The sequence below is a fragment of the Rana temporaria genome, chromosome 4 (assembly GCF_905171775.1).
Source record: "Rana temporaria chromosome 4, aRanTem1.1, whole genome shotgun sequence".
Taxonomy (NCBI): Eukaryota; Metazoa; Chordata; class Amphibia; order Anura; family Ranidae; genus Rana; species Rana temporaria.
This window is the reverse complement of record NC_053492.1, coordinates 175,195,559-175,222,508: the sequence shown is the minus strand read 5'-3', so window position 1 is coordinate 175,222,508 and position 26,950 is coordinate 175,195,559. Positions and strand designations below refer to the sequence as shown.

At 40.8% G+C, this 26,950-nt stretch overlaps 1 protein-coding gene across 1 annotated transcript in view; it reads right to left on the bottom strand.

The window, feature by feature from the left end:
* The window catches only part of NAALADL2 (N-acetylated alpha-linked acidic dipeptidase like 2), a 1,143,792-nt gene that overhangs the window by 364,886 nt on the left and 751,956 nt on the right, over positions 1–26,950 (bottom strand). Inside the window, exon 6 of the mRNA XM_040349390.1 lies at positions 14,199–14,339. Coding sequence (XP_040205324.1) covers positions 14,199–14,339 — 141 coding nt within the window. The remainder of the gene's footprint in view (positions 1–14,198; positions 14,340–26,950) is intronic.

The following is a 26,950-nucleotide window of genomic DNA, read 5'->3' as shown; positions in this document are numbered from 1 at the left end:
CGCTCCGAGTACTATTGTAGAAGGGATTGCAGGGAGCAAACACATTTTAAGTATTTAAATATAATGTATTTTTTAATAAAATGCAAAGCTACCTTAAATACTAAATGGAACAAATAACACTGGACTTTGTAGACACTAAAGTACACATAATTAAAAGTAACATCTTTTTTACAAAAAGTGGAATATGAACAAACCTTGTTAAAAACTGAGCACTGAAAATGCTGCTTGATAAATACAAATCGAAATCACACCGTATATATAAAGTTCAGGCATACTGCAAATAAAAATACCAATATACAGTTTCATTCAGTGTAACTCATAAAACTGTAGCGAATGTTGGCACTCAAATTTAAACTACCTTTTCTTTACACATCTAAACAGTTTCATACTGTTCCTTGAATAGTCACATCATTATTTTGTTGATTTGTCTTTTCCTCAAAAATAAACCTGTTTTATCTAGGGATTGAGTGCCCCCAGGCACAGACGTAGAAACATTACAGATGTTTTCCTGCTAGAGAGCCAAGAACAAATTAAAGTCTATACAAAGATAGATCTCTGTTGAGAATAAAAATATAAATAAATAAATACAAAGTATGCTGGAGGCTTGAGCAGGAACCGCCCATGGCTTTAATTCTAGTTATTTTAGTTGGAATGGCTGTGTTAGAGTTTTGCTTGTCCAACAATATTAATAGCCCTTTTACTTGCCTGATATCAACATAGTATATATAAACAGACTTTTACCTTTATCCATGCACTATGAAAAAAAGATTATATTAAAAGAACATACTGAAAACTGTATATTGTGCATCAGCACGTATTATTTAGTATGGCAGTAGAAAGTACTACTATGAGAAAAGCAAACACCCACAGAATGTAGTTCTTAGGTTTTGCCAGGATGTGGAGCCACAATTACAGATTTCACCTGAAATGCTAACTAAATCTGACATCACAACCTTTCTATACAGCTATAAATGCACCATAACCTAATAGTCAGTGCACAGTAAATTAGCTTACAGTCACATCAGTTACATTTCTGTTTAGTGAATCCACTTTGCAATGGGTTGCTTATTTGCAGTGTACCCGAGTAATTGAGCCAGTTCACATGCCTGTACCTCTGAAATAGATTTAAAAATAATAGGATGAAAGTTGCAGTTTTTTTTTTCAAAATCATTTAGCAAGTTTTTTCCCCAATTCTGAAGAAATTTGCTCTAGACCTTGTAGTTTACTAACTTATTCATATGTACTAAATTGACAGTTTAGAATTTGACCTTTATTTAATATATGACAGCAACTAATACTCAGAATAATGGCTACCATTTTAACCTGTACATGTGTTATAGTGAGAACCCGGGGCAGTCCTTTTACAGCACTAGCATATAGAAGAGCACTCAATAATATGACTTACTAAAAGGAAACGTGTGAGAGCAGTGACTTTGAAGATTATATGCATACTTGTTCTGCAGGTTCTTACACCCAGTAAACAAGACCCCATTAATTGACCTACTAAAGTGCACACTCATATCACAAAATGTTTAACAAGTGTCAGATAACTCTCTGACTCCTGATCCTTTATGTGATTATTGAACTTAGAAACGCTCAGCTCTGGGCATTTCCAATTTCGGAGCTGTCAATCTCCCTGCTGAAAAGCCAGGTAAACAGCTGGTTAAGCACAATCTTGTGTTTGATGGGCTGGATTGACGGGCAGAGGAGATATTAGGGGTCTAATGCCACGTACACACGATCATTTTTTCGGGTTCTAAAAAATGACGTTTTTCAGGCTCTAGAAAAAACAAAGTTTTTTTCAACTTGATCATTAAAACGGCCTTGCCTACACACGATCATGAAAAAAAATGCTCTAGTAAAGCACGGTGACGTACAACACGTAAGGGGGCACTATAAAGGGGAAGTTCCATGCGTATGACGCCACCCTTGGGGCTGCTTTAGCTGATTTTGTGTTAGTAAAAGACGATTCACGCTTTTCTGTCTGTTACAGCATGATGAATGTGATTACTCCATTACGAACAATAGTTTTACCAGAACGAGCGCTCCCGTCTCATAACTTGCTTCTGAGCATGTGCGGATTTTTCACGTCGTTAAAGCCCACAGACAACCATTTTTTACAACCCGAAAAACGACAACGTTAAAAACGTTGTTAAAAAATAGAGCATGTTGGAATTTTTTATGGACGTTTTTTAGAACCCGAAAAATGTTCTGAAGCCCACACATGATCGTTTTTAATGACATTAAAAAAAACCAATTTTTTAGAACCCGAAAAATTATTGTGTGTACGCGGCATAATAGATTACTGATGTCTCATTAAGATAACATGTTACTTGCCCATGCTATCACACAGAGAGCATATTAGTACCCTTGCAATAGATATAACATCAAATGAAAAAAAAAAATGAAAACATATTACAAAAAAAACAAACATTTTTTTTTATTATAAATAAAATAAATAAACAACCCAGTCATCCTGTTTACACACATGAATGCAAACAGTGTAGGGCTCTCATGTGTATGTAAACAGCAATTGAGCCACACATGTGAGGTATTGTCATGAATTTTGGAGTGAGAGCATATATTCTAGGGCCATCATTTATAGTTAGCTCTCAAATGATGAGCTGTAAGGCCCCATACACACCATAGAATCTATCCGCAGATAAATCCCATCAAATGGGTTTCTGCGGATAGATTCTATGGTGTGTACACTCCGTCGGATATTTATCCGCGGATAAATCTCCCCTGGGATGGATTTCCAGCAGATGGATATTTGCTGACATGCTCAACAAATCCATCTGCTGGAATCCATTCCAACGGATGGATCCGCTCGTCTGTACAGACTTACCGGATCCATCCGCCCAAAGGGATTCCCCGCACGCGTCGTAATGATTTGACGCATGCGTGGAATTCCTTATATGACAGCGTCGCGCCCGTCGCCGCGTCATAATAGCGGCGACGGCGCGACACGTCATCGGCAGAGGATTTCAGCGCGGATTTCAATGCGATGGTGTGTACACGCCATCGCATAGAAATCTTCTGAAATCCTCGAGAGGATTTATCCGCGGATACTGTCCGCTGGACCGTATCTGCGGATAAATCCTCTCGTGTGTATGGGGCCTTAGACTTTTACCGAGGGACTATTTTGGTTACCGTGATTTTTTGCCATTTCATGGTCACAAGTAATTTTAAGATTCAATATGTTTGGTATAAGTTACTAACTGCAAGCCAAACTCTTATATTTTATTTAACCACTTTACTACAGACCGCCGGCACGATAGTCCTCCTGTTCTGGGAGGACGTCATATGACGTCCTCACCTTGCCAAGCCATTAGGGGACGCGCGCTCCCACCGCGTTACTGGGAACCCGATGCGCGTGCCCGGAGGCCGCGATGTATGCCAGGCACCCGCGATTGCCCAGTAACTGAGCAGGACCGTGGATCTCTGTGTGTAAAAATTAACGTCCTGTCAAGGAGAGGAGACCGATGCTGGGTCCCTTGTACATAGGGACACAGATCGGTCACCTCCACCAGTCAGTCTGCTCCCCCTACAGTTAGAATCACTCACTAGGGTACACATTTAACCCCTTGATTGAGCCCTAGTATTAACCCCTTCCCTGCCAATTACATTTACACAGTAATCAGTGCATATTTATAGCACTGTTTACTGTGTAGATGTGAATGATCCCAAAATAGTGTCAAAAGTGTCCGGTGTGTCTGCTGCAATATCGTAGTAATGATAAAAAACACTGATCGCCGCCATTACTAGTAAAACAAGTTAAAAAAATTAAAATGCTATAAATCTATCCCCTATTTTTTAGCTGCTATAACTTTTGCACAAACCAATCAATATAGGCTTTTCGCGTTTTTTTAACAAAAATATGTAGAAGAATACGTATCGGCCAAAACTGAGGAAAAAAATTGTTTTTTTATATATTTTTGGGGATATTTATTATAGCAAAAAAGTAAAAAATATTGAATTTTTTTTTAAATTGTCGCTCTTCTTTTGATCAAATACCACCAATGAAAGCTCTATTTGTGGGGGAAAAATTATTAAAATTATATTTGGGTAAAGTGTTGCACGACAATTGTCATTCGAATGACAGCGCTGAAAGCTGAAAAATGGCTTGGGCAGTAAGGGGGTGAAAGTGCCCAGTATTAAGGTGGTTAAAAAGGGTATTATATTGTGTCTGTGTGCATTTAAATTTATTTTATGAATTTGCTGAGCCTCTTTTTTTATAAAATATATAATCATTTAGGGGTTTTAGGTAATTTTCTACAAAACAACTGCAAAGTTTAACGTGTGTGTGTGTGTGTGAGAAGTTACAAAATTGAAGGGGGTGCAAAGTATGCGTAATTAAAGTAAAACTGTGACCATGCTATGACCATAATATATATTTTTTTTTGTTTACAAACTTTTATTGCAAAAGATAGAGAGCGGTACATAGTTGGATATATATAAAAAATACAGCATAATTATAAAAGTTGCGGTAAGTACATATCAGAAAAACAGAAATATAATATGACACAGCAAAGCAATTGGGGTTAACAGGCTTTTTTTAGAGATGGGAAAAAACCATGGAGGATCTTGAAAGAATATTGAGGGAAGCCATGTTAAAAGGAATGTGGTATAATAAAGGAATTAGTTTGTATTAAAAAAGAGAGGTGAATATTCAGACCAGGGGGACCATTTATTGTTGAAAATGTGCATGGTGTTTTGTAGCGTATGGGAGATTTTTTCCATCAAATTTATCTCGTTAATTCTGTGTTTAAGTGGATTTAGGAGTATTATTGGAGATTTCCATTGAGATGCAATCAGCCAGTGTATGGCTACACATATTGTATGGATGAGTCTCATATGGCATGTGGAAAGGTCCGTGATGGGGGAGAAAAGTAAACAGTTATGTATTGTAAGGGTGATTGGTTTATCTGAAATTTTGGAGGCGAAGCTTTCAAGCTGTAACCATACATTCTTGACCTTATCGCAAGACCAGAAAATATGGGGGAAAGAACCTGATTCATCACATCCTCTAAAGCATGAGGAGGAGATTGAGGGAAAAATGGCGTGGAGTTTGGTCGGGGTATAATACCATCTGATAAACACTTTTAGGGCTGTTTCCTTGATTGCAATAGATTTGGTGCATTTGTGTAAATTGGTTATACAGTTGTCCCAGTTTATTGGGGAGTACGTGAAGTTAAGGTCTTGTTCCCATTTTAGCATATATGATAATTTATTGGGCTCTGTGTTGTTAGACATGATGAAATAAAGTTCTGAGATGAAACCTTTCTTCCTGGGGGAATCGCGACAGAGTTTTTCAAAATGAGAGGGGGATTGGGTGTTTGTGGTTTTGAAGTGAGTTTCGAAAAATTGTTTAATAAGGATGAAATTGTCGAATTCTGAGTCCGGAATCTGATATTTAGCTTTCAGGGTGGAGAAGGGGATGAAGTTCGTACCTATAATAAATTTGTTAAGTGTAGTGAGGTTTTTAGTCTTCCACCATGAAAGGTCTATTGGAGAGTTTTGTTTGAATTTTGGGTCTCCTATAAATGTAGCAAACGGTGGGGATTTAGAGATGAGGTTATATTTTCCATTATGGAGCTTCCATAGGTGATAAGAGTGTGCTACAATTTGGTTTCGGGAGTTTAGGGATGGAATTGAGATTTTATTTCCCCAGAGAATACCCGAGATGGTGAATGGGGATATTGAGGATTTCTCAAAAGCTATCCATGGGATCTTGGAATGCGGGATGTGCCATTGTGCTGTTTGGGTCCATCTTGCTGAAAGGTAGTATAACCAAAGGTCTGGGAGGCCGAGGCCGCCAGATCTCTGAGAGTTGTGCAAGACTTGTCTAGGAGAACGGGGATGAGAGTCCGACCAAACAAATTTGTTAATATCAGATTGGAATTTGGTGATAAGGGATTTATTAATTCTAATGGGGAGTGCTCTAAATAGATAAAGTAATTTTGGGAGGAGTGTCATTTTAATCGCTGTGATTTTACCGAGGAAAGAGATCTTAAAAGATTTCCACATTTTAAGTGTCGCCCTTAATTTTTGAATCATCGGGATGTAGTTTTTACTTGCTAGGTCATCAAGATTAGGGGTGAGATAAATACCTAGGTATGGAAGAGAGTCTGGGGTGTAAGAAAATTCGAAGGAGGAGCGTATGGAGTCTAATTCCAGTGGGGGGATGTTGATGGGCATGCCTATTGATTTTGAGACGTTGACTGTGAGGCCTGAAATGGATGCGAAATTGTTGAGGGTTTGTAGAAGGTTAGGAAGTGTATTAATCGGTTGTGTGAGGAAGAGTAGCATGTCATCTGCATACATGCTTAGTTTATATGTATCGGGTCCAGATGAGTAACCTTTAATATCTGGGTTGGTGAGGATTGCTGTGGAAAGTGGTTCAATTGCTAGTGCAAAAAGTAAAGGGGAAAGGGGACAGCCCTGTCTAGTACCTTTGCCTACTTTAAAAAACTCAGAGTTACAACCCGGGAGACGTATTCTGGTGGAGGGATTATGGTAGAGTGCATGAAATGCGTGTAAGAATTCGCCAGTGAAGCCATATTTATGTAGAACACTGTCCAAGAATGACCAATGTACACTGTCGAAGGCTTTGTTTATATCAAGGCTGAGTAACAAAACAGGGTTGGAATGTAACTTGGCATCCTGGACTATATTTGTGAGACCATAATATATTTTTAACAAACAGTAAATAAGCTTTAATGTAAAATCTCATTGATGCCTTTAGTTACAGCCACTGATAAGCCATTCTGTCTCAAGATTCAAAATAAAAGCACAGAAGTAATGCAAGAGGGGTCTAAGCACTTTTCACCCCCCTTTCTTGTTGACCAAGTCAACATTTCTGGGTCAGATATTGTTCCCATGTAGCACACTGTGGCTTCATCCACCAGGTGCTATGTCAATGTGACCTGTTATGACAAAGCAGTTGATGGAAGGAACCATGAAGCCCAGTAGGGGACAGGAAAAAAGGAAGGCAAAATAATATCTTGATTGAAATGAATTGCCGACCCCACCTTTGGTAAGAAGGTTGGATGGGGTCGTAGAACAATCTTGTCCTTGTGACAAATTAACCACTTGCTTACTGGGCACATATACCCCCTCCTGCCCAGGCAAAATTTCAGCTTCCGGCACTGCGTCAATTTAACTGACAATTGCGCGGTCGTGCGATGTGGCTCCCAAACAAAACTGATGTCCTTTTTTCCCACAAATAGAGCTTTCTTTTGGTGGTATTTGATCACCTCTGCAGTTTTTATTTTTTGTGCTATAAACAAAAAAAGAGCGACAATTTTGAAAAAAACACAATAGGGCAGATTCACGTACCTCCGTGCATCTTTCCGCCGAAGTCTCCCACGCACATGCGCGGGAGTGACGGCATCGCGGCTCCAGCCACTCACAGCGCTGGAGCCGCTATACCCGGAAGACACGCTGAGGCGAAATGTCAGCTGCCTCGGTGTGGACTGGGAGGGACACTGACGCCTCGTTCTAAGGTAAGTATTTCATAATGAGCTAGTATATGGTGCATACTAGCTCATTATCCCTTTTCCCTTACAGGTGTAAAGAAAAAATAAGTCAGCGGGTTTACTACCGCTTTAATATAGAGGCAGAATCACTTTAACTCACATACCTTCATATTCAGGAGTATACGCTACTAGGCAAACCACATTTGTTAGTGAACTGTACTTACACTTACTAAGATGAGTGCATCTTTGTGATCATCGCTTGCACATAGTAAACACTGATGGAACACATTGGTTGTTCAAACAGGTTTGGAGGCACCTCTGTGCAAAAGCATATGCACATTTTCTTTACTAAATCAGGCTCATTGCCTAATCATAAATCCTATGGAAATATAAAACAGCACTTGCAAAAATCATTCAATGTGCTAATTAAATAAAGTGCTCAAAAATACTTGTGATAATGAGACAATCAAATTACATCCATAATTTAACAAAAAAATACACAGGGCCAGATTCAGAAAGAGATACGACGGCGTATCTCCTGATAAGCCGTCGTATCTCTGAGTGCGCTTGGTCGTATCTATGCGACTGATTCATAGAATCAGTTACGCATAGATATCCCTAAGATCCGACAGGTGTAATGCCGCATACACACCATCACTTTATGTGATGAAAAAAAATGACGTTTTTAAAAACGTCACTTTAATTGACTGTGTGTGGGGGAAAACGTCGTTTTATGTCTTGTAAAAAACGACCAAAAAAAATTGAAGCATGCTTCAATTTTATGTGTCGTTTTTCAAAAGTGCACTTTTTACTTCACAGAAATTGACCGTGTGTAGCAAAAAACGTTGTTTTCTAAGACGTTTTTTCATCCACGCATGCCCAGAAGCTACTTATGAAGCAAGCTTCAATGGTAAAACGTGGTGGAACGTAACCTCACTTTGCAAGAACATTGTGAGAAAAACGATGGTGTGTAGGCAACTTCGTCTTTGAAAATTGAAGTTTCAAAAACGTAATTTTTTACTTCACAGAAAGTGTCGTTTTTTTTCATCACATAAAGTGATGGTGTGTATGCGGCATAAGTGTCTTACACCGTCGTATATTAGGCTGCAATTTCAGGCTGGCCGCTAGGTGGCGCTTCCGTTTGCGGAGTGCTCCAACCGAATAAAGTGCAACAGTGCTCTAAATATATTGCAGATAGGGATGAGCTTTATGTTCGAGTCAAACATGATTTTGACTCAAACATTGGCTGTTCGCCTGTTCGCCAAACAGGGAACAATTTGGGGTGTTCACGGCAAATATTCGAATATCTGCCGAACACCCTTTAAAAGTTTATGGGAGAAATCAAAAGTGCTAATTTTAAAGGTTAATATGCAAGTTATTGTCATAAAAAGTGTTTGGGAACCTGGGTCCTGCCCCAGGGGACATGTATCAATGCAAAAAAAGTTTTAAAAACTGAAGTTTTTTCAGGAGCAGTGATTTTAATTATGCTTGACCACTTAAGACCCGGACCAAAATGCAGGTAAAGGACCCAGCCAGTTTTTGCGATTCGACACTGCGTCGCTTTAACTGACAATTGCGCGGTCATGCGACGTGGCTCCCAAACAAAATTGGCGTCCTTTTTTCCCCACAAATAGAGCTTTCTTTTGGTGGTATTTGATCACCTCTGCGGTTTTTATTTTTTGCGCTATAAACAAAAATAGAGTGACAATTTTGAAAAAAATTCAATATTTTTACTTGTTGCTATAATAAATATCCCCCCAAAAAAATATAAAAAAACTTTTATTTTTCCTCAGTTTAGGCCGATACGTATTATTCTACCTATTTTTTGGTAAAATAAATCGCAATAAGCGTTTATCGATTGGTTTGCGCAAAATTTATAGTGTTTACAAAATAGGGGATAGTTTTATTGCATTTTTATTAATAATTTATTTTTTTACTACTAATGGTGGCGATCAGCGTTTTTTTTCGTGACCGCGACATTATGGCAGACACATCGGACAATTTTGACACATTTTTGGGACAATTGTAATTTTCACAGCAAAAAATGCTATAACAATGCATTGTTTACTGTGAAAATGTCAATTGCAGTTTGGGAGTTAACCACTAGGGGGCGCTGAATGGGTTAGGTGTGACCTCATATGTGTTTCTAACTGTAGGGGGCGGGGCTGGACGTGTGACATCATTGATCGTGTTTCCCTATTTTAAGGAACACATGATCAATGACAGCGGCACAGTGAAGAACAGGGAAGCTGTGTTTACACACAGCTCTCCTCGTTCTTCAGCTCCGGGGACTGATCGCAGGACTCCAGCGGCGATCGGGTCTGTGGGTGCCGCGGTCACGGAGCTTCGGACTGAGTCGTGGGCGCACGCCCGCGACCCACGGCTGGGCACTTAAGAAAGGATGTACAGGTACGTGCTTGTGCTCAGCCATGCCATTCTGCCGACGTATATGTGCAGGAGGCGGTCCTTAAGTGGTTAAAGTGAAACAGTAAAAGTGAAATATTCCTTTAAATTTCGTACTTGGGGGGTGTCTATAGTATGCCTGTAAAGTAGCGCATGTTTCCCATGCTTAGAAAAGCCCCTGCACAAAATGACATTTTAAAAAACGGAAGTGTGTTGATTATTATTTTTCTTTTAGTAATCATAAATCCTGTCTGCGATATACACGTCAACAGGCAGATTTTAACTAATAATGTGTATTAATATATATATATATATATATATATTTTAATTCCAGTTGTGTTTAGAAAGCAACATCCTAACTAAGGGCCTAATCCACAGCCAGCGGCGCAAATTAAGTTACTCAAAACTTATGTCATTTAAGTTACGGCGCCCTAATTTGGTGTCGTAAGTGCCGTATCCACAGCGCATTTGCGCACAAAATTGCGCAAGCGTAACTTAAATCCCGATGCGTAAGGCGGGGTTATTGCAAGTGGGAAGGAAGTGGGCGTGCTCCATTGTAATGAGCCGTGACCCCATGCAAATGAAGGGCCGACCGTACTGCGCATGCGCGCATGAATCTGCTTCTCACTGGGCATGTGCAGAACTTGGCTTAGCGCAATCAGTGAGATAGGTAAAAGGCCAAGCGTACTTAGTTTGAGGATCGCCCTGTGTATAAATAGCCCCAGACAAACACACTTCCCTTGCAAAAGTATTTCCCTATGTTTCCCTTCCTAGAGCAAGTTGCTTCTGCTCTGAACGTTTGTCGGTGTTTGTTGGTGAGGTGTGTGTGATAGAGAAGTTTTGGAGGAGTATTAGATTGTAGTTGGTGTTTGTTTCTGCTAAGTGTATTTTATTTTATTTTTTTCTGATTGTATTTTGTGTTTGTTTTTTTCTGATTGTATTTTGTGTTTGTTTTTTTCTGATTGTATTTTGTGTTTGTTTTTTGCGTGTTTGTTTTTGAATTTGTAGTAGCTGTCTGCTTGTGTGTTTTGCTTTTTGTGTGTTTCTTCTGTGAGTGTTTTTGTGTGTTTGTTGTGTGTGTATTTTTGTTTGTTTGTCCTGTGAGTTTCTTCTTGTTGCTGAGTGGTGATGGCACCCAAGCGCAGGAAGCTCAATTTTAATCAGGTAGAGAAGCAAATTCTTGCTCAGGCCATCGTCCAATATGGCCGATATTTGCATGGCCCTGATAGCCGGAACACCTCCCCGCCCAGAGGAAGGCGATATTAAAAAAGGTTACGGATCAGATAAATGCGGCGGGGGGGGGGGGGGAGATGAGGACCCCCGCTGGCATCCAAAAGAAGATCAACGATCTTAGAAGCCTGGTCCGTAATAAGGTGGCAAAGATCACTGCCCATACCACGGGCACTGGAGGAGGGGGACCCTGCCCCATCCATCTGAGTGAGGAGGAATGGGCAGTGGCCCGGTTTTTCCAGCCAGAGCAGGTGGTGGGCCTGCGTGGATATCAGTCAGGTGTTCCTGTGAGGCCAGGTAAGTTTTTGTTTTTTCTATCTGGTGATTAGCATGTGTGGGTGGGGGAAGGGAAGATGTGCCAAGTGTGTGGATCCTCAAACCTGTGATTGTTTTGTGTCCACAGATGACCAGGAGATTGCTGGCCCGGGCTGCTGCACCATCCCCAGGACAAGAGGCTGCTGAGGAGTCCCCAGGGGAGGGGAGTGGCCAAACCTCCCCTCATGAGGAGGTTGAGGGGGAGGAGGATGAGGGGGAGGAGGATGAGGGGGAGGAGGATGAGGGGGTGGAGGAAGAAGATCTTGAGATTGGCCGGGAAGTTCTTTTGGCCTCGGATATGATGACCCTTGAGGCTACCTTTGAGGCTACCCCTGAGGCTACCCCAGAGCCTACCCCAGAGGCAGGCAGCAGTCAGGCCACCATCAGGGGTAGCCCCTCCCACTCCTCCCCCAACAGGCCGCAAGCCTCAGGGGCAGGCAGGATGGCAACCCAGGAGACCAGGGGGGTGGCCGAGCATCTGCCGGCCAGTCTGCAAAAGGACAATGCCCGGCAGTCCCGCCATCTGGGTCAGATAAAAGAGACTCTGACCCAGATGGAGCATAGCCTGGGTGTAATGAAGGAGTCACTCAGTGATGTGGCCACAAACTCATTGGCGGTCATCACATGTTTGTGTGAGCTGCAGACCGCCACAACAGGCGTGGCCCAGGAGGTGACTGCCCTGACCCAGGCTGTGCAGGACAATACCAGGGCTGGTCAGGCCAATGCGGCTGCTCTCACTCTCTGTCTGACAAGGATAGCAGTGGCCTTGGAGGGCAGGCCAGCAGGAGGACAGACACCAGGGGAGGCTCCTCCTTCCCATGCTCACCCACCCCCCCATGAAGATACTCCCTCCCCTGCTAACACCCTCCCCACGAAGATACTCCCTCCCCTGCTAACACACCCCCCATGAAGATCCTCCGGTTGGCCGTGGCCGTGGCCGTGCCCGTGTCTGTGCCCGTGGGCAGCCCAGATGGAGCAATCGCCGCCGCAATTAATTTGCAGGGGTACTTTTGATTTTTGATTTTTATGATTTTTTTTATATTTTTATGATTTTGTTTATTATACTGTACTTATGATTTGGTTTATGTGTGTGAATGATGTGTGAATGTGGGGGGGTGGCATTCCTGATTAAATAAGGATGTCACCCTCAGTTTTGGTGGAGAAGGGATCCCCAGGACCAGGGAGAAGTGATCCCAGGTCCCTGAATGGTGTATGAATGCACAGTAACATAATTGGAGCCGTGGCGTGGCGTTACTGCTCCCAAGTACCAATGGGGGGGGGTACTTGGATCTAATCCAATTAGATGTGCATGTGATATGTCTGTGCTAGGGACCACAGTGGTGTGCATTCATGCATTCTCATTGTGACATAATTAATGTGTGTGTTTACTGTGCAAAGATGCATTCTGCGAGGCGTCTCCTGACTGCTGTTCCCTCAGAAGAGGGGGTACCCTCATCACTGAAGTCACTAGCCTAGCTATGCGCATGGATGCCCCTGGCATGTTGGCATACATATTGTAGTCCAGCAAGTGTGTGTGCTCAGCTCTTCCTTAATGGTGTTGCTTTAGCTGACCTTTACACGGCATGTGTAAAATTAGGGCACCTTTTATAAAGTGTAAATTTACACATTGAAACTAACAGAAGCGCAGAGGGCGTAATCTACGGCGCACACACTTAATTTTGTGGATCGCCCTATCTCCCTCATTTGCATCTTTGCCTATCAAAACAGCGGCGTGTCTAGCGTAATTTGCGCACGAAAAAGCGCCGGTGTAATTATTTTAGGTAGGATGGAAAAACATGATTTTAAGGCGTATCTCGTTTTGTGGATCAGGCGCAAAGATACGCGCCGTGTAAATTTTAATTACGCCGCGTATCTCGAGTTAAGTCGGCGCATCTGCTTTGTGGATTAGGCCCTGTTTATATCTATGGAACTGATCCACAGAATCAGTTTCACATAGATAGGCAGAAGATCCGACATGTGTAAGGGACTTACACTGTCGGATCTTAGGATGCAGTACCGCAGCCGCCGATGGGGGCATTTCTCGTCGAAATGCCGCTTCGGGTATGCAAATTAGCACTTACGGAGATCCACAAAGCTTTTACGCTTAAGTATTAGTTTGCTGTCGCAATATTAGGGCTGCTTTTACAAGGCCTAAACTGTTTACACCTTGTAAAAGTAGACCCTTCTATCCCACGTCGCTGTCTTTTTTTTTTTTTTTTGCCGCAACTCATTTTTTTTTTTTACGCCCGTCGCGATTCTTAAAACCCGGCGCAATGTAAAACCGCGCAAAGCACGTCGGGAAAATGATGTCGGGAGCATGCGCAGTACGCCCGGCGCGGGAGCGCGCCTAATTTAAATGGGACTCGCCCCATTAAATTAGGAACGCCTTGCGCCGGACGAATTTAAGTTACACCGGTCAAAATTTCTAGGTAAGTGCTTTGTGGATCGGGCACTTAGGTAGAGATTTTGCGGCTGTTTAACTTAAATGGGAAAAAATATGTTGCGCCGGGTTTTTGTGGATTAGGCCCTAAATTACCTATATACAGTACCTTGCAAGAATGTTAGAAAACATGCTTGCTCTTTTCAGAAGAAAACAAGGTTTGTTTCACTCTATCATTTAACAAATGGATTTCCAAATAGAAGGCTACCTCACCAAAATATACACCCCCTGTTGTGGGGATGTCTACAATGTCATATACTGTATTGTGACTTTAATAATATACACTGTAAATAAAATTAATAATTGAAATCCATTATAATGCACATTACCTGTTTTTGGCACTTTTATTGGAAGACACCTCCCCGTCACTGTACTATCTGTCAATGAAAACAGTCTTCTCAAAAGTGAAATTGTAACAGGCTGTACCAGCAGTGATGTCACATTTGGCTTCATTTCCCACGAGTTGCCATCTAGATGGAAAGAACGCACATAGATTACTTATTTAGATCATCATCTGTTCTTGTGAGAAGAGAGCATCTGTGTTATAGCTAAATTTGTGTATTAGCATATTGTTTAATAAAAAAAGAATTTACAACTCTTCTGCTATAATGCTGTCTAGTCAGAGGAGATGTTTATCTCCTAATCACATTTTTATTATTTTACAAACACATTTAATAGATATTGTGGTAGGTGAAAATGTTTATGTTCATTATTTTACTGAGTCTAATATACACTATTTAAAGCACAACTCCAGTATATTTTTTAACTTTGTATAGGAAGGGGATAGGTTGCAACCTTTGTCAGCATTGCATAGTTGTTTATATTCTTGTTTAAATTATTGCTTCCTGCCAATTCAGGTCAGATCACGAAAAATCTCCCTATTTACTGATACAGAACAGGAAGTTAGGGGACATCCTACAATATGGACACTGGAACAATAAAAAACATGGAGGAATGTTGACCTCCTGTCTGGGTGATGGGTGTCAAAACTGAAACAGAAGTAAGATATGCTTGAAGGGGGGCACAGACATAATTTAACCACTTCAGCCCTGGAAGGTTATTAACCACTTCCTGACCATGACTTTTTTGTGATACGGCACTGTGTTGCTTTAACCGACAATTGCACGGTCGCGCATCGCAATATCCAAATAAAATCGTTTTCCTTTTTTCCCACAATAGAGGTTTCTTTTGGTGGTATTTGGTCACCTCTGTGGTTTTTATTTTTTGCATTATAAACAAACAAAGGCTGAAAATTTTGAAAAAAAAATCTTTACTTTCTGCTAAAAAACATTCCCAATAAAATCATTACTGCACCAGCAGCTAATTGGTTGCCTCTTTCCTGCTCCCCTTTTTCTCTTTTCAGCTTCTAGGTTCCCAACCTGGCAGAGGCAGCCTTGCAAAGCTGACTGCAGTTAGTGGCAAACTAATTGATTAGAACCATCCCACACCTCTGGGATCTTTGGGCCAGATTCACAAATGAGATACAACGGCGTTTCTCCTGATACGCCGTCGTATCTCTGTTTCTATCTATGCGACTGATTCATAGAATCAGTTACGCATAGATATCCCTAGGATCCGACAGGTGTAATTGTTTTACACTGTCGGATCTTAGGATGCAGTACCGCGGCCGCCGCTGGGGGGAGTTTGTGTCGTAAACCAGCGTCGGGTATGCAAATTAGGAGTTACAGCGGATCCACAGCGGTTTTTCGCGTTCGCTACATCGTCTAGTTTCCTGTTGCAAAGTTAGTCGTTTTTTTTGTGCCCTAACTTTAGTCAGCAAGTGTATTGCTGTCTAAAGTATGGCCGTCGTTCCCGCGTCGAAATTCAAAATTTAACGTAGTTTGCGTAAGCCATCCGGGAATACGGAAGTACGCTACGCGCGTCGCCGTTCAAAAAAATGACATCACGGCGCACAAAGTACGGCGGGAGTTAAGAAACGGAGCATGCACAGTAGGTCCAGCGCGGGAGCGCGCCTAATTTAAATGGCACACGCCCATTTAAATTGGCCCGCCTTGCGCCGAAGGCCGCAGGCGTAGTTTTCATCGCAAGTGCTTGGTGAATCAGGCACTTGCGATGAAAAATTGCGGCGGTGTAACGTATCTTTGATACGTTACGCCGCCGCGATTCTACGTGAATCTGGCCCTTTGTTTCTAGATATTGTATTTTGGTTTCTTTTGTTTAATTTTGCTGCATTCTGACACATCTGTTATACATACAAGCAACTTGCTGCAGCTTGCTCTCACAGCCCTTCACAGGTGGAGTATTCGATTTTCCACAGAGCCCCATACACCATCCAATCAAATTGGATAGATTTGATCAAATACCACCAAAAGAAAGCTCTATTTGTGGGAAAAAAATATATAAATTGTGTTTGGGTATAACTTTGCACGCCCGCGCAATTGTCAGTTAAAGCAACGTATCACAAAAAATGGCCTGGTCATTAAGGAGGCAAATCCTTCGGTCCTTAAGTGGTTAAAGTAGTATTAAACCCAAAAGAAAAAACAAAAATGAAACATATTGCAGCTTAACAATCCTGATGCCGCATACACGCGATCATATTTCAGCATGAAAGAAAACGTTGTTTTTCAAAAACGTCATTTAAAATGATCGTGTGTGGGCTTCACATAATTTTTTTTAAACTATTTTTTTAAACTATGTCGTTTTTCGGGTTGTAAAAAATGATCGTGTGTGGGCTAAAACGACGAAAAAACCCACGCATGCTCAGAAGCAAGTTATGAGACGGGAGCGCTCGTTCTGGTAAAACTACCGTTCATAATGGAGTAAGCACATTCATCATGCTGTAACAGACAAAAAAGCGCAAATCGTCCTTTACTAACACGGAATCAGCTAAAGCAACCCAAACGTTTTTTGTGAAATGGTAGGGGTACAATGTACCCCTTACCAATTCACATGGGGGTGGAATAGTTTACACTAGTGTAGAGGGTCTCATAAGAAAGCATTAGAAATATTCCCAGATAAAGGGAAGTTGGATGTGTCCCACCAGTATGGCAAGTTTCTTTATTGGTTTTCACTTGTATTTCAGCAAATTTAAAATTTAAAGCCAACAATTTGAAATAATAAATGCACAGACCTGAAAAATAAGCACACGTATTTAGGGCTTTGATGAGGTTTGACATTGATGCAGTGAAGTTTGTGAGAGTTAGCGATGAGCTAAACTGCCTTGTGCTCTTGTTTGGCAGGGGTTTGCCAAACCTGAACCCATTGAAATCAATCAGAGAATCTGTTACATTAAAATGTCTATTTTCTTTGCTAATAGGCAAGGAAGTGTCAAAAATATCCCATGAAGCTGGCAGAAGTTATATTTTTAGCACTGACATTTAAATAGAAATATAAAATGTTTTAAAATTACCAGCAAATTACTTAGACAGCTTATTTGTAAAAAAAAAAAAAAAAAAGAAAACAGCACACAGGAACCAATGGGTGTCGTATGTATTGTTGGGGGACATTTAGAGGCATCTGTGTATTGTTTTTTTTTTTTTTTAAGATGCTGGCAAGGAATGTCATTTTTGCTGCAGTACATCCAGCAACAAGAATGAGAAAAAATATGCCAGACTCCTTTTGGACTTAAATGGATTTTATGGGGATACCTCACACCTAAAAAAAAAAGAAAAGAAAAACATGGGGTCTCCTGGTGACATCATTGACGATTATGATGATGTCACTAGGATCCTGCCACACAGGTAAATATCCAGGCATTCTTCCAAAGACCCGAACAGTCAAAGTAAACTGCCAATAGAGGGCTATCTGCCATTGCTGTGTTGTAGGCAATATCTCCAAGTCTCGTTCCCATGCTATCATGGAGCCTTTAAACATATCTAGATCAGCGGTATTCCACCTTTCAATGTTCTTTCAGATGTGTAAAATTAGTATAAAACCTTTAAAAAAGGATCATTGCCTCTTTTTGAAGATGCCAGAAAGTGGCAAATTTGTAAACATTTATAGAAGTCTTTGTAGGGAATATTGCCATTCTTGTTTAAGTCACAGAATGGATGTAGCATGTGTTGTGTGTACATGTGGGCATCAGAGAGAGTCCTTGACAGTTCCATGAGGAAGTGTTTGAATTTGGGATAAGCAAGGATAGTGAAGATAGTGGAGTGTTTGAGTCGATTGCATGTTGATCATGTGCTAGTAGTCTGAGGGTAGAAGTCCAGGTGTGGTAAGTAGCGTTGGCATGTGTCCAAGAAGGATCTAGGCACTTTATGAGTTAATGTGATAGTATCCAGAGAGTCTTGGAGATTAGTGTGTGTTGCTCCAATAGGAGCCATCTTTTATCTGCCAATGGAGACCACCAGAATCTTGTTTGGTCTAAAATAACCGCTTTGTAATATGTAGAAAGGTTTGGAGCTCCTAGGCTGCCTGGAGTGTAAAAAGATAACATGTTCACTCTTGCTTTTTTGTGCTCCCAAATAAAGTTGTCTATAATTGTTTGCAGTGTATTAAGATGTGTGGATAATATGGGTAGAGGAATTGTCCTGAAAAAGTACAATACATGAGGCAAGAGGAACATTTTAGTGAGGGTTATTTTTCCTGCCCAAGAGGCTGTGACTTTAGAAAGGTCTTTACAAAGCTCTGATAGTTTGTTAAGCAAGAGTACGTTGTTAGGCTTAAAAATGTTTCTACCAGGAGATGTCAATTTAATATCAAGGTATGTTATTTGTGATGAGTGTGATCAAGAGAAGGAGGTAATCCCAGGAGCATAAATGATTTAGATTCATTAACCTTATAAAGCGATATGGTGATAACATTTTTAGGATGTTTTGAAGTGCTGGCAATGAAGATAGGGGCTTTGTTAAAGCAATCAAGGTGTCATCGGTATATAATCCGAGTTTATGCTCCTCTCTGCCCACATGTATGCCCTCAGTCATTTTGCAAGTGTGGATGGACTCTGCTAATGGCTCAATAACAAGGACAACAATTAGGGGTGACAACAGGCAGCCCTGTCTAGTGGCATTAGTTATCTTAAATGAGTCAGACAACATACGAGAAATCCATGCTTTAGCACTAGGAACAGAGTATAAGGCCATAATGTGTTCTCCAAAGAATCCAGTTAGTCCAAATTCACCCAATACTTGTCTAAATTATCCCCAATGTAACCGATCGAACGTCTTCTCTGCATCCAGGGTTAACAGCAAATAAGGCATTTGATGGTGTTCAGCCTATTGAATGAGATCAATGAATCTTCTTGTGCCATCTGATGCTTGTCTGCCTCCAATAATTCCTACTTGGTCTGGATGAATTAGTGATCCTATAAGGGGTTGTAGTCTGGTGGTCAGTACTTTAGCATAAATGTTTATGTCGCTATTTAGTAGGGAGATGAGTCTAAATTTTGCGGGATCCAAAGGTGTTTTTCCAGGCTTTGCATGTCTATGTTGATCCCTTTATTATAAAATAATTTTCTATGCTACTTTACTATTGGTTAGACTGGTTTTATCATGCCTTTAAAGCGGGGTTTTGGGCATAATTTTTTATTTTATTTTTTGCAAGCTAAAATTAATCACATTAAATAGTCCCTAAAACATATTAATAGCTCCCCAATCATTCCAGAAATCATTGGGAGTGGGGTCTTAGGACAGGAAGTTGAACCACCTAGGACCAGGAACTAGGTAGATTACGAAATTTGCCTAGTAACAGCCAGATAGAAGTGAGTAAAATGTTTGTTTTTTTAACATTAAAGGCAAGCTGTTAATAGAAAATAAAATTTTAGGGTGGAACTCCGCTTTAAGTGTGTTCTCAGCTAAGGAACATGTATTATATTTTTTCACAAACATGCAAAGAAATTTTTATTATCATATGTTATCGAAGAACATTTGTAATTGTAACTGAAAGAATTTTGTTGCATTAATAAACATCTCCTTTTATAAAACTCAAGGCATTTCCTTTTTTGAAGCATCTCAAGCATGAAAAAACACATGTCTATGCATCTTTGTGCAATTTATATGACTGTAATGTCCATGTAATGTACTGTAAGAAAAAACTGTCAGTCTCAATTTCAACTATTTAAAAAAAGATTTAAAGCAGCAGATGTATTTCTTTGAACATAAAGTTGTTATGACACAAGTACATGTGAAAACGTCTTAAAGAAATGAAGCTAAATTATATTTAACATAGTTGATTGGTGGAATATATGTATAATTTCCACATGTCTATTTGAGTGAACCTCTTTTTGCAGGTTAATTTGGTAAGGATTGGGGACATATGCTTTCCTTGTGACTGGGTCTACATAATATGACACATTTACCATTTTCTCTAAAGGGTTTGTTGTATTGTTAGTGTTCCATTGTTTTATTTTGTGTAAATGCTTTCCTGTTGATAAACAAACATATATATAGAGAGAGAGAGAGTTTTTGTTATATATATTTTTTTATTTTTAAGCTTGAATTTTCTGTTTTTAGAACTTAACATCCCTGTAATCACTTAATTAGCCCAGCTTTATTTATCTGCATTCATAGATTGTTTACCTTGCAGATTTACAACAGATAGAACTTTAATCATTACAAATGAGGATTTGAGGCCAAATGTGAATGTGCATAGAGGTAAGCAAAAACAGTGGGCTTAAATTGATAACAAATCATTAATACAACCAATGATTCATCCTCTCCTTGCAAGTCAATGTTAAAGTGATTGTAAAGTCTTGTTTAAAAAATAAATAAAATAACAAATATGTTATACTTACCTGCTCTATTGCAATGCATTTGCACAGAGCAGTCCGACTCCTCCTTTTCTCGGATCCCTCTTCGCTGCTCCTGGCCCCTCCCTCCTGTCGAGTGCCCCCTCAGTAAGCAGCTTGACACAGAGCTGCCTTTCTCCCCTTCTCTCTCCCGATTGGCTAACTAACTTTGATTGAAAGACGCGGGAGTCAATGGCGCCATTGCCGTGTCTCAGTTAATCAGGAGGGAGAGTACCACACAGCCGAGGGACTTGTAGACATCGCTGGGCAGAGATGGGTCTCGGGTAAGTGTTAGGAGGAGCTCGGGAGGCTGCTACACACAGAAGGATTTTTATCTTAATGCATAGAGTGCAATAAGATAAAAAAAACTTCTGCCTTTACAACTCCTTTAAAGGAACAAATACCTATTCTCTATATCAGGCCCTCAAGAGGATTAGATTAAGTGTGTGTGTACATAAACATGTTAGCACCATGAAAAAGCCATTTAATATATTCGTCATACTTAAATGACTCAGATCATCAAACAAATTTTTTTATGACACAAAGATAGGCCAAGTAAATACAAAATGCAGTTTTTAAATGATGGTTTCATTTATTAAGGCAAAAAAGCTGTCCAAACCTGCCTGGCTTTATGTGAAAAAGTAATTGCCCCCTAAACCCAATAACTGGTTGTGTCACCCTTGGCGGCAACAACTGCAATCAAGAATTAGCAATAATTGGTAATGAGTCTTTCACATTGCTGTGGAGCAATTTTGGGCCATTCTTCTTTGAAGAATTGTTTTAATTCAGCCACATTGGAGGGTTTTCCAGCGTGGTTTTATGCAATCAGCCATGGTCGGGCGGTTTCCCTACCTGGCCGGACTCGTTTTCATCGGTCCCAGTGCCAGTCACCCAGGTCAGGGATTTGGGAATCATCTTGGACGAGAGATTGACGCTACGACCACAGGTAAACCAGGTGGTGAGTTCTTGTCACTTCCACTTGAAACTCCTGAGGTCGACTTTTCGCTTCATTGAAGAATCGCATAAGATCTCCATGGTCAATGCCATTATTGGAAGTCGATTAGATTATTGTAATGCTTTGTACCTGGGTTTACCTAATAACATCATGCACAAATTACAGCTTATTCAGAATGCCGCTGCGAGGCTACTCACGGGTGTTGGTCGTCGTGACCACATCACGCCATCGCTGAGAGCCCTGCATTGGCTACCCGTGAAGGAACGGGTTCTGTTTAAGACTGGATGCATGGTGCACAGGGCTACCCATGGCAAGGGGCCAGTGTACCTGCAGGAAAAATTCACCAAGTATGTGCCCAACCGTACCTTAAGGTCGGCTAATTTGGAAACTTTGGTGATTCCTAAATTTCGTAAGAAAAAATGCGGAGGGAGGACGAGTGCGGTCCAGGGAGCACAGTTTTGGAACTCCCTGCCTCTAAAATTAAGGCTTGAGAATGATCTTTTTAAGTTCAGGAAGCTTTTAAAAACTGAGCTTTTCAGTCTAGCCTATGGAATTACATAGGTTTTTATAGTTCTTTGATCTGCTACTATTTTAAATTTGATCTGTTCCGCTGCCTGTGTGTGTTTTTTTGGTTGTTGCTGTATTGTTGTTCTCGGCGCATCGAGGCCTACGGGTAACTGACTGCGTTTTGTACTTTTTTGTACTTTTAAGAATTTTAATAAATAAATAAATAAATAAATGAACGGCCTGTGTAAGGTCATGATACAGCACCTCAATTGGATTTAAGTCCAGACTTTGACTAGGCCACTCCAAAACCTAAATGTTGCTTTGTTTGAACCATTTGGAGGTGGACTTGCTACTGTGTTTTGAATCATTGTCCTACTGCACTTTAGCTTGAGGTCACAAACTGATGGCCGATTAGTCTCCCACCGCTCACAAATGGTGAGATGTGATTACAACCTGGTGAGGAAGGAAAAAAGGCTGACATAGCGTAATCCAGTAAACATTTTAATGTAAAATTGCACTTACAATATGAAGATAAAAAAAATCGCAATGGAAACATTTGTAGCGGGCCAGCTAACACAGCCCGTTCACTCTGGGACTCTGTATGTAGTGATGACGTTAGCACGCCGCTTCACCGTACGTCATTTTGTACCCCAAGACAAAGTCATTTGTGACGAAACGACGTAGGGTGAAGTGGTGTGCTGACATCATCACTACATACAGAGTCCCGGAGTGAACGGGCTGTGTTAGCCAGCCAGCTACAAATTTTCAATTTTTTTTATCTTCATATTGTAAGTGCAATTTTATCTATTCAATTTTACATTAAAATGTTTACTGGATTACGCTATGTCAGCCTTTTTTCCTTCCTCACCTGGTTGTAATCACATCTGACCATTTGTGAGTGGTGGGAGACTAATTGGATACCGGAGAAGCGAAATTCAGCTGCATAGACCCCTAGGCTGGGTTAGAAAGCCACACTCCAACAGAAGATCTCTGGTTGGGATCTTCCCTTTCGGTAAGAGGCAGTTATTTAAGAAGGTGGAGGATTTCCTTTCTATCACATCACTGTTCTGCGGTTTCTTTTGGTTTGATGTCACCAACTTACATGTAGGAGAACAGTACATCTTCAGTTTTTGACCATCATCTGATGCGTCCTTTTTGGGAAATAGGACATTTGCTCACTTTTTCACTGGGACTCATTAGAATGTGATACAAATAGGGCAACCTACTTATTGTAGTGATTTCAACACACCAATAGTACAATCATTCACATTTTTATGCTTGTTGGTTTTTTGTTTTAATTATCACATCTATTGCACAGCTTATTTTTTCTATATATGTTTATTTTGTGTGTGTCTCACATTTAAAGTTGCAGCATTTTTAATATTTGTTTACTGACAGCGCAGTATCACCACATTTCATTATACTGTATGTAGTATTTTTACAATTTCTTATAGGCTTTTTTTCCTAAATCACATAAAAAAAAAGCTTTGTAGAACCAAAAAATAAAGTTTATATTGTTCAGATTTCCATAAAAGTAATATGCTACACACAGAATTCATTCCCTTTCAGACATCATAAGCTAAACCACATCATCAAAAACAAAGGAATGTTGTATATACTGCTTAAACAGTATTTCAACAGTTTTTTATAGGAGCCTCTCAGAATTACAACCCTAGAGCTCGAGTCTGCAGATGTGGCAGCTGATGCAGACAGAATTTCTTGTATAGTGAGCGGAAAGTTGGAAAGAGAAAAGTAAAGCCCTATACACACGATCGGACCTTTGTCTGACCAAATTCACATCGGAATTCCGACGGGATGAGCCTGATGTTCGAGTGGAACGTAAGTTTGACTCGAACATCGAGTGTTCACCCATTTGCCAAATTTATAACGTTATGGGACATTCGCGGGAAATTCAAGTGTCCGCGGAAAGCCCCATAATAAACTGTGAGACTGCTGAGTCCATGCTCCACACTATGTAGGCTGCTTACATAATACATAGTGTTATGAATGAGAGCAGAAAAATGACATTTGTAAAGAAAAAAAATTATTCAAAACTGCTCGCGGCTGTAATGTATTGCCAGATCCTGGCAATAAACATTGGAAAAAAATGGCATGAGTTTCCCGCCAGTCCATTACCAGGCCCTTCAGCTCTGGTATGGATTTTAAGGGGAATCCTGTGCCAAAATAAAAAATCCATACCTGACCCTTATCTAAGCATGCAACCTGGCAAGCAGCAGGAAAAGGGGGGATGAGAGAGCACCCCTCCTCCTGAACTGTACCAGGCCACATGCCCTCAACATGGGGAGGGTGCTTTGGGGTTCCCCCAAAACACCTTGTCCCCATGTGGATAGGGACAAGGGCCTTTTCCCCACAACCCTTGCCGATGGTTGTGGGGGTCTATGGGTGCGGGGCTTATTGAAATCTGGAAGCCCCTTTTAACAAGGGGACCCCCAGATCATCCACTTACATCACTGGATTGACCCGCCCTCAGCTATATAAGACTTGTCAGCGAAAAAAGGCTGCAGTCGTGGGATGCCTCCCATCGAGGCAGGGTTTTCCTTTTCTTTTTTTTTTTCCTACCTACATATGACGAGCCAAGTATGTACAAACCACTGGTGTCCTCCAACTCAGGGGAACTCAGATAGTGACATGACCATCAGGCCAGATTCAGCATCCCCATAACTGATGCCATCCAGAACTGGAAGTTGTATCAAAAAATGTAGCCTATCAACCACATGAGCTCCTGCTAGAGGTGCAAGCTTAAAGTGGTTGTATACCTGCAAAAAAAAGAAAACCTGTAAGTAAAAGGCATAATGAGCTAGTATACACCGCCTACCAGCTCATTATGAAATACTTACCTTAGAATTACGTTTTGGCATTATATTCCAGTCACAGTCGAGGGAGCTGACATTTTCCCTTCTGTGTTTGGCAAGGTTGGGCAGCATCCACCAGAGCTTCATAGCGCATGCGCCGCTAATTTCAGTGGCTGCAGGCAAGGTAAATATCTCCTACCTACTTATAGGTAGTATACAACCACTTTAAATGCAAACTTGGGACCACATCACTACTGCCACACATAGCACCAAGGTGCAGTTTCAGGTTGCCACACAAGTGGGGACACAGGCTGGGAGGATGCAACTCACACTTGAGCCAACATCCCCCCACAAGGTAGTGAACCCTATAGCATACTGCTGCGGATGGACCACAGAGTGGATATGGAGGAGAGGTTCGCTGGGGCACAAACATGGATCCTACAGGAAGCTTGAGCCCAAGATTCTTCAGGGCACGGAGTCTAAGATCCAGCTGGTATTCACCAGAGCCTCTAGTGGTGAGGATGGCCTTCGCTGCAACTGGATCCAGGTTGCGGCCCCCGGAGTCCCCTAGGTCACGCTCCGTAGGGAGAGAAGGGAAGCAGCCACTCAGGACACAAGAGATAGTGAAGGGTAAGCCGAGGTTGGGGCCACAAGCAGACGAGGATAACCAAGGGACAGGCCAAGGGTCAGGGTCACAGGCAAACAGGAGTAGTCGGAGACAAGCCAAAATCGGTAAACAGAGATAACAGAGATAACATAGCACACGGCAAACAGGAACACAATACTAACAAACAATGTTGATCAGCAATGCAGACCTGCAGTGCACTGGTTAATATAGAGTTCCTGGAATGGCCTGGGGTGGAGCCATACAGGAAGGAGAGATGATAAAGGCAGCCATGTGAGAGGGCCTGGCCTATAAGATGAACACATGGAGAGCAAGGTAAGCTGACAGACATTACTGCATATCCATGACAGCACTCTGCTAAACTACATAAATGGTTCAAGAATGGTTTGAGGAACACAACAATGAGCTTGACATGTTAACTTGGCCTTCAAATTCTCAAGCTCTCGATCCAATCAAGCATCTGTGGGAAAAACAAGTGTGATCCATGAAGGCCCCACCTCACAACATACAGAATTTAAAGGATCTGCTACCAATGGCTTGATGCTTGATAGCATAGTATACCTTCAGAGATCTAGTAGCATCCATGTTTTGGTGACAAAATTGGTTGTTTTGGTGGCAAAAGGGGGGCCTATTTTATATTAGGTGGGTGGCCATAAAGTTATGGCTGATTGGTGTATATTGATGCAACAACTGATAAGGATTAGTTATGCCCTAGCAGTAGAAATCTGACAGTGGTTATACTTCTTTCCCATTCTATCAAAAAATTATTGGGCTAGACATACACTATAAAAAACACTCTTTTGATATATAATATATATTATGTTTGGTTTTGATTGAATTTTAAATGTTGCACTCATTCTCTATTTTTGTTCTTCTTTAGTTTCTATAACTCATATGTTTAACCCATATTTAAGCATAATTTAAAGGATTAATATGTATTTCTTCTGATTAATAATAATTACCTTTCTATAAAAGTTATCAATTAAATGATTCCTGACATTACTTGATATATAATACCCTTGGTTAGTTTATTAAGATTTTGCAACAGAACTTCGCAAATCTACTCTCAAGCACACAGTGTGAAACAAATGTAGAGAATCAGTAACACCATTACAGGGAGCTGCATGAATTTCTTTCTCACTTCCTTGCAAAGTGGAATTAGTGCCACCAACTAATGGCAACATAAAGAAACAGTTTCTGTAAATTGTATGGTACTAGAATGATGACACTGTAATAATAACTTGAATGATATGATTCTGTTACTTGTGGCAATGATTTTATTAAATGATGAAAGAAACAACCTTTTCCATGAGACTTGCCACCCTTTAAAAAATAATGACTGTAATTGGAATTGCCAAATGCAATTTGTATTTATAATTTGTATTTCCTGGACTAATCATTTTTTTTAGGGTAGAATAATCCAGAAATACATTTATTTTTCAAGATTACTTGCAGCAAGAAAAGAAAACAACATCTCTTCAGCTATATACAAG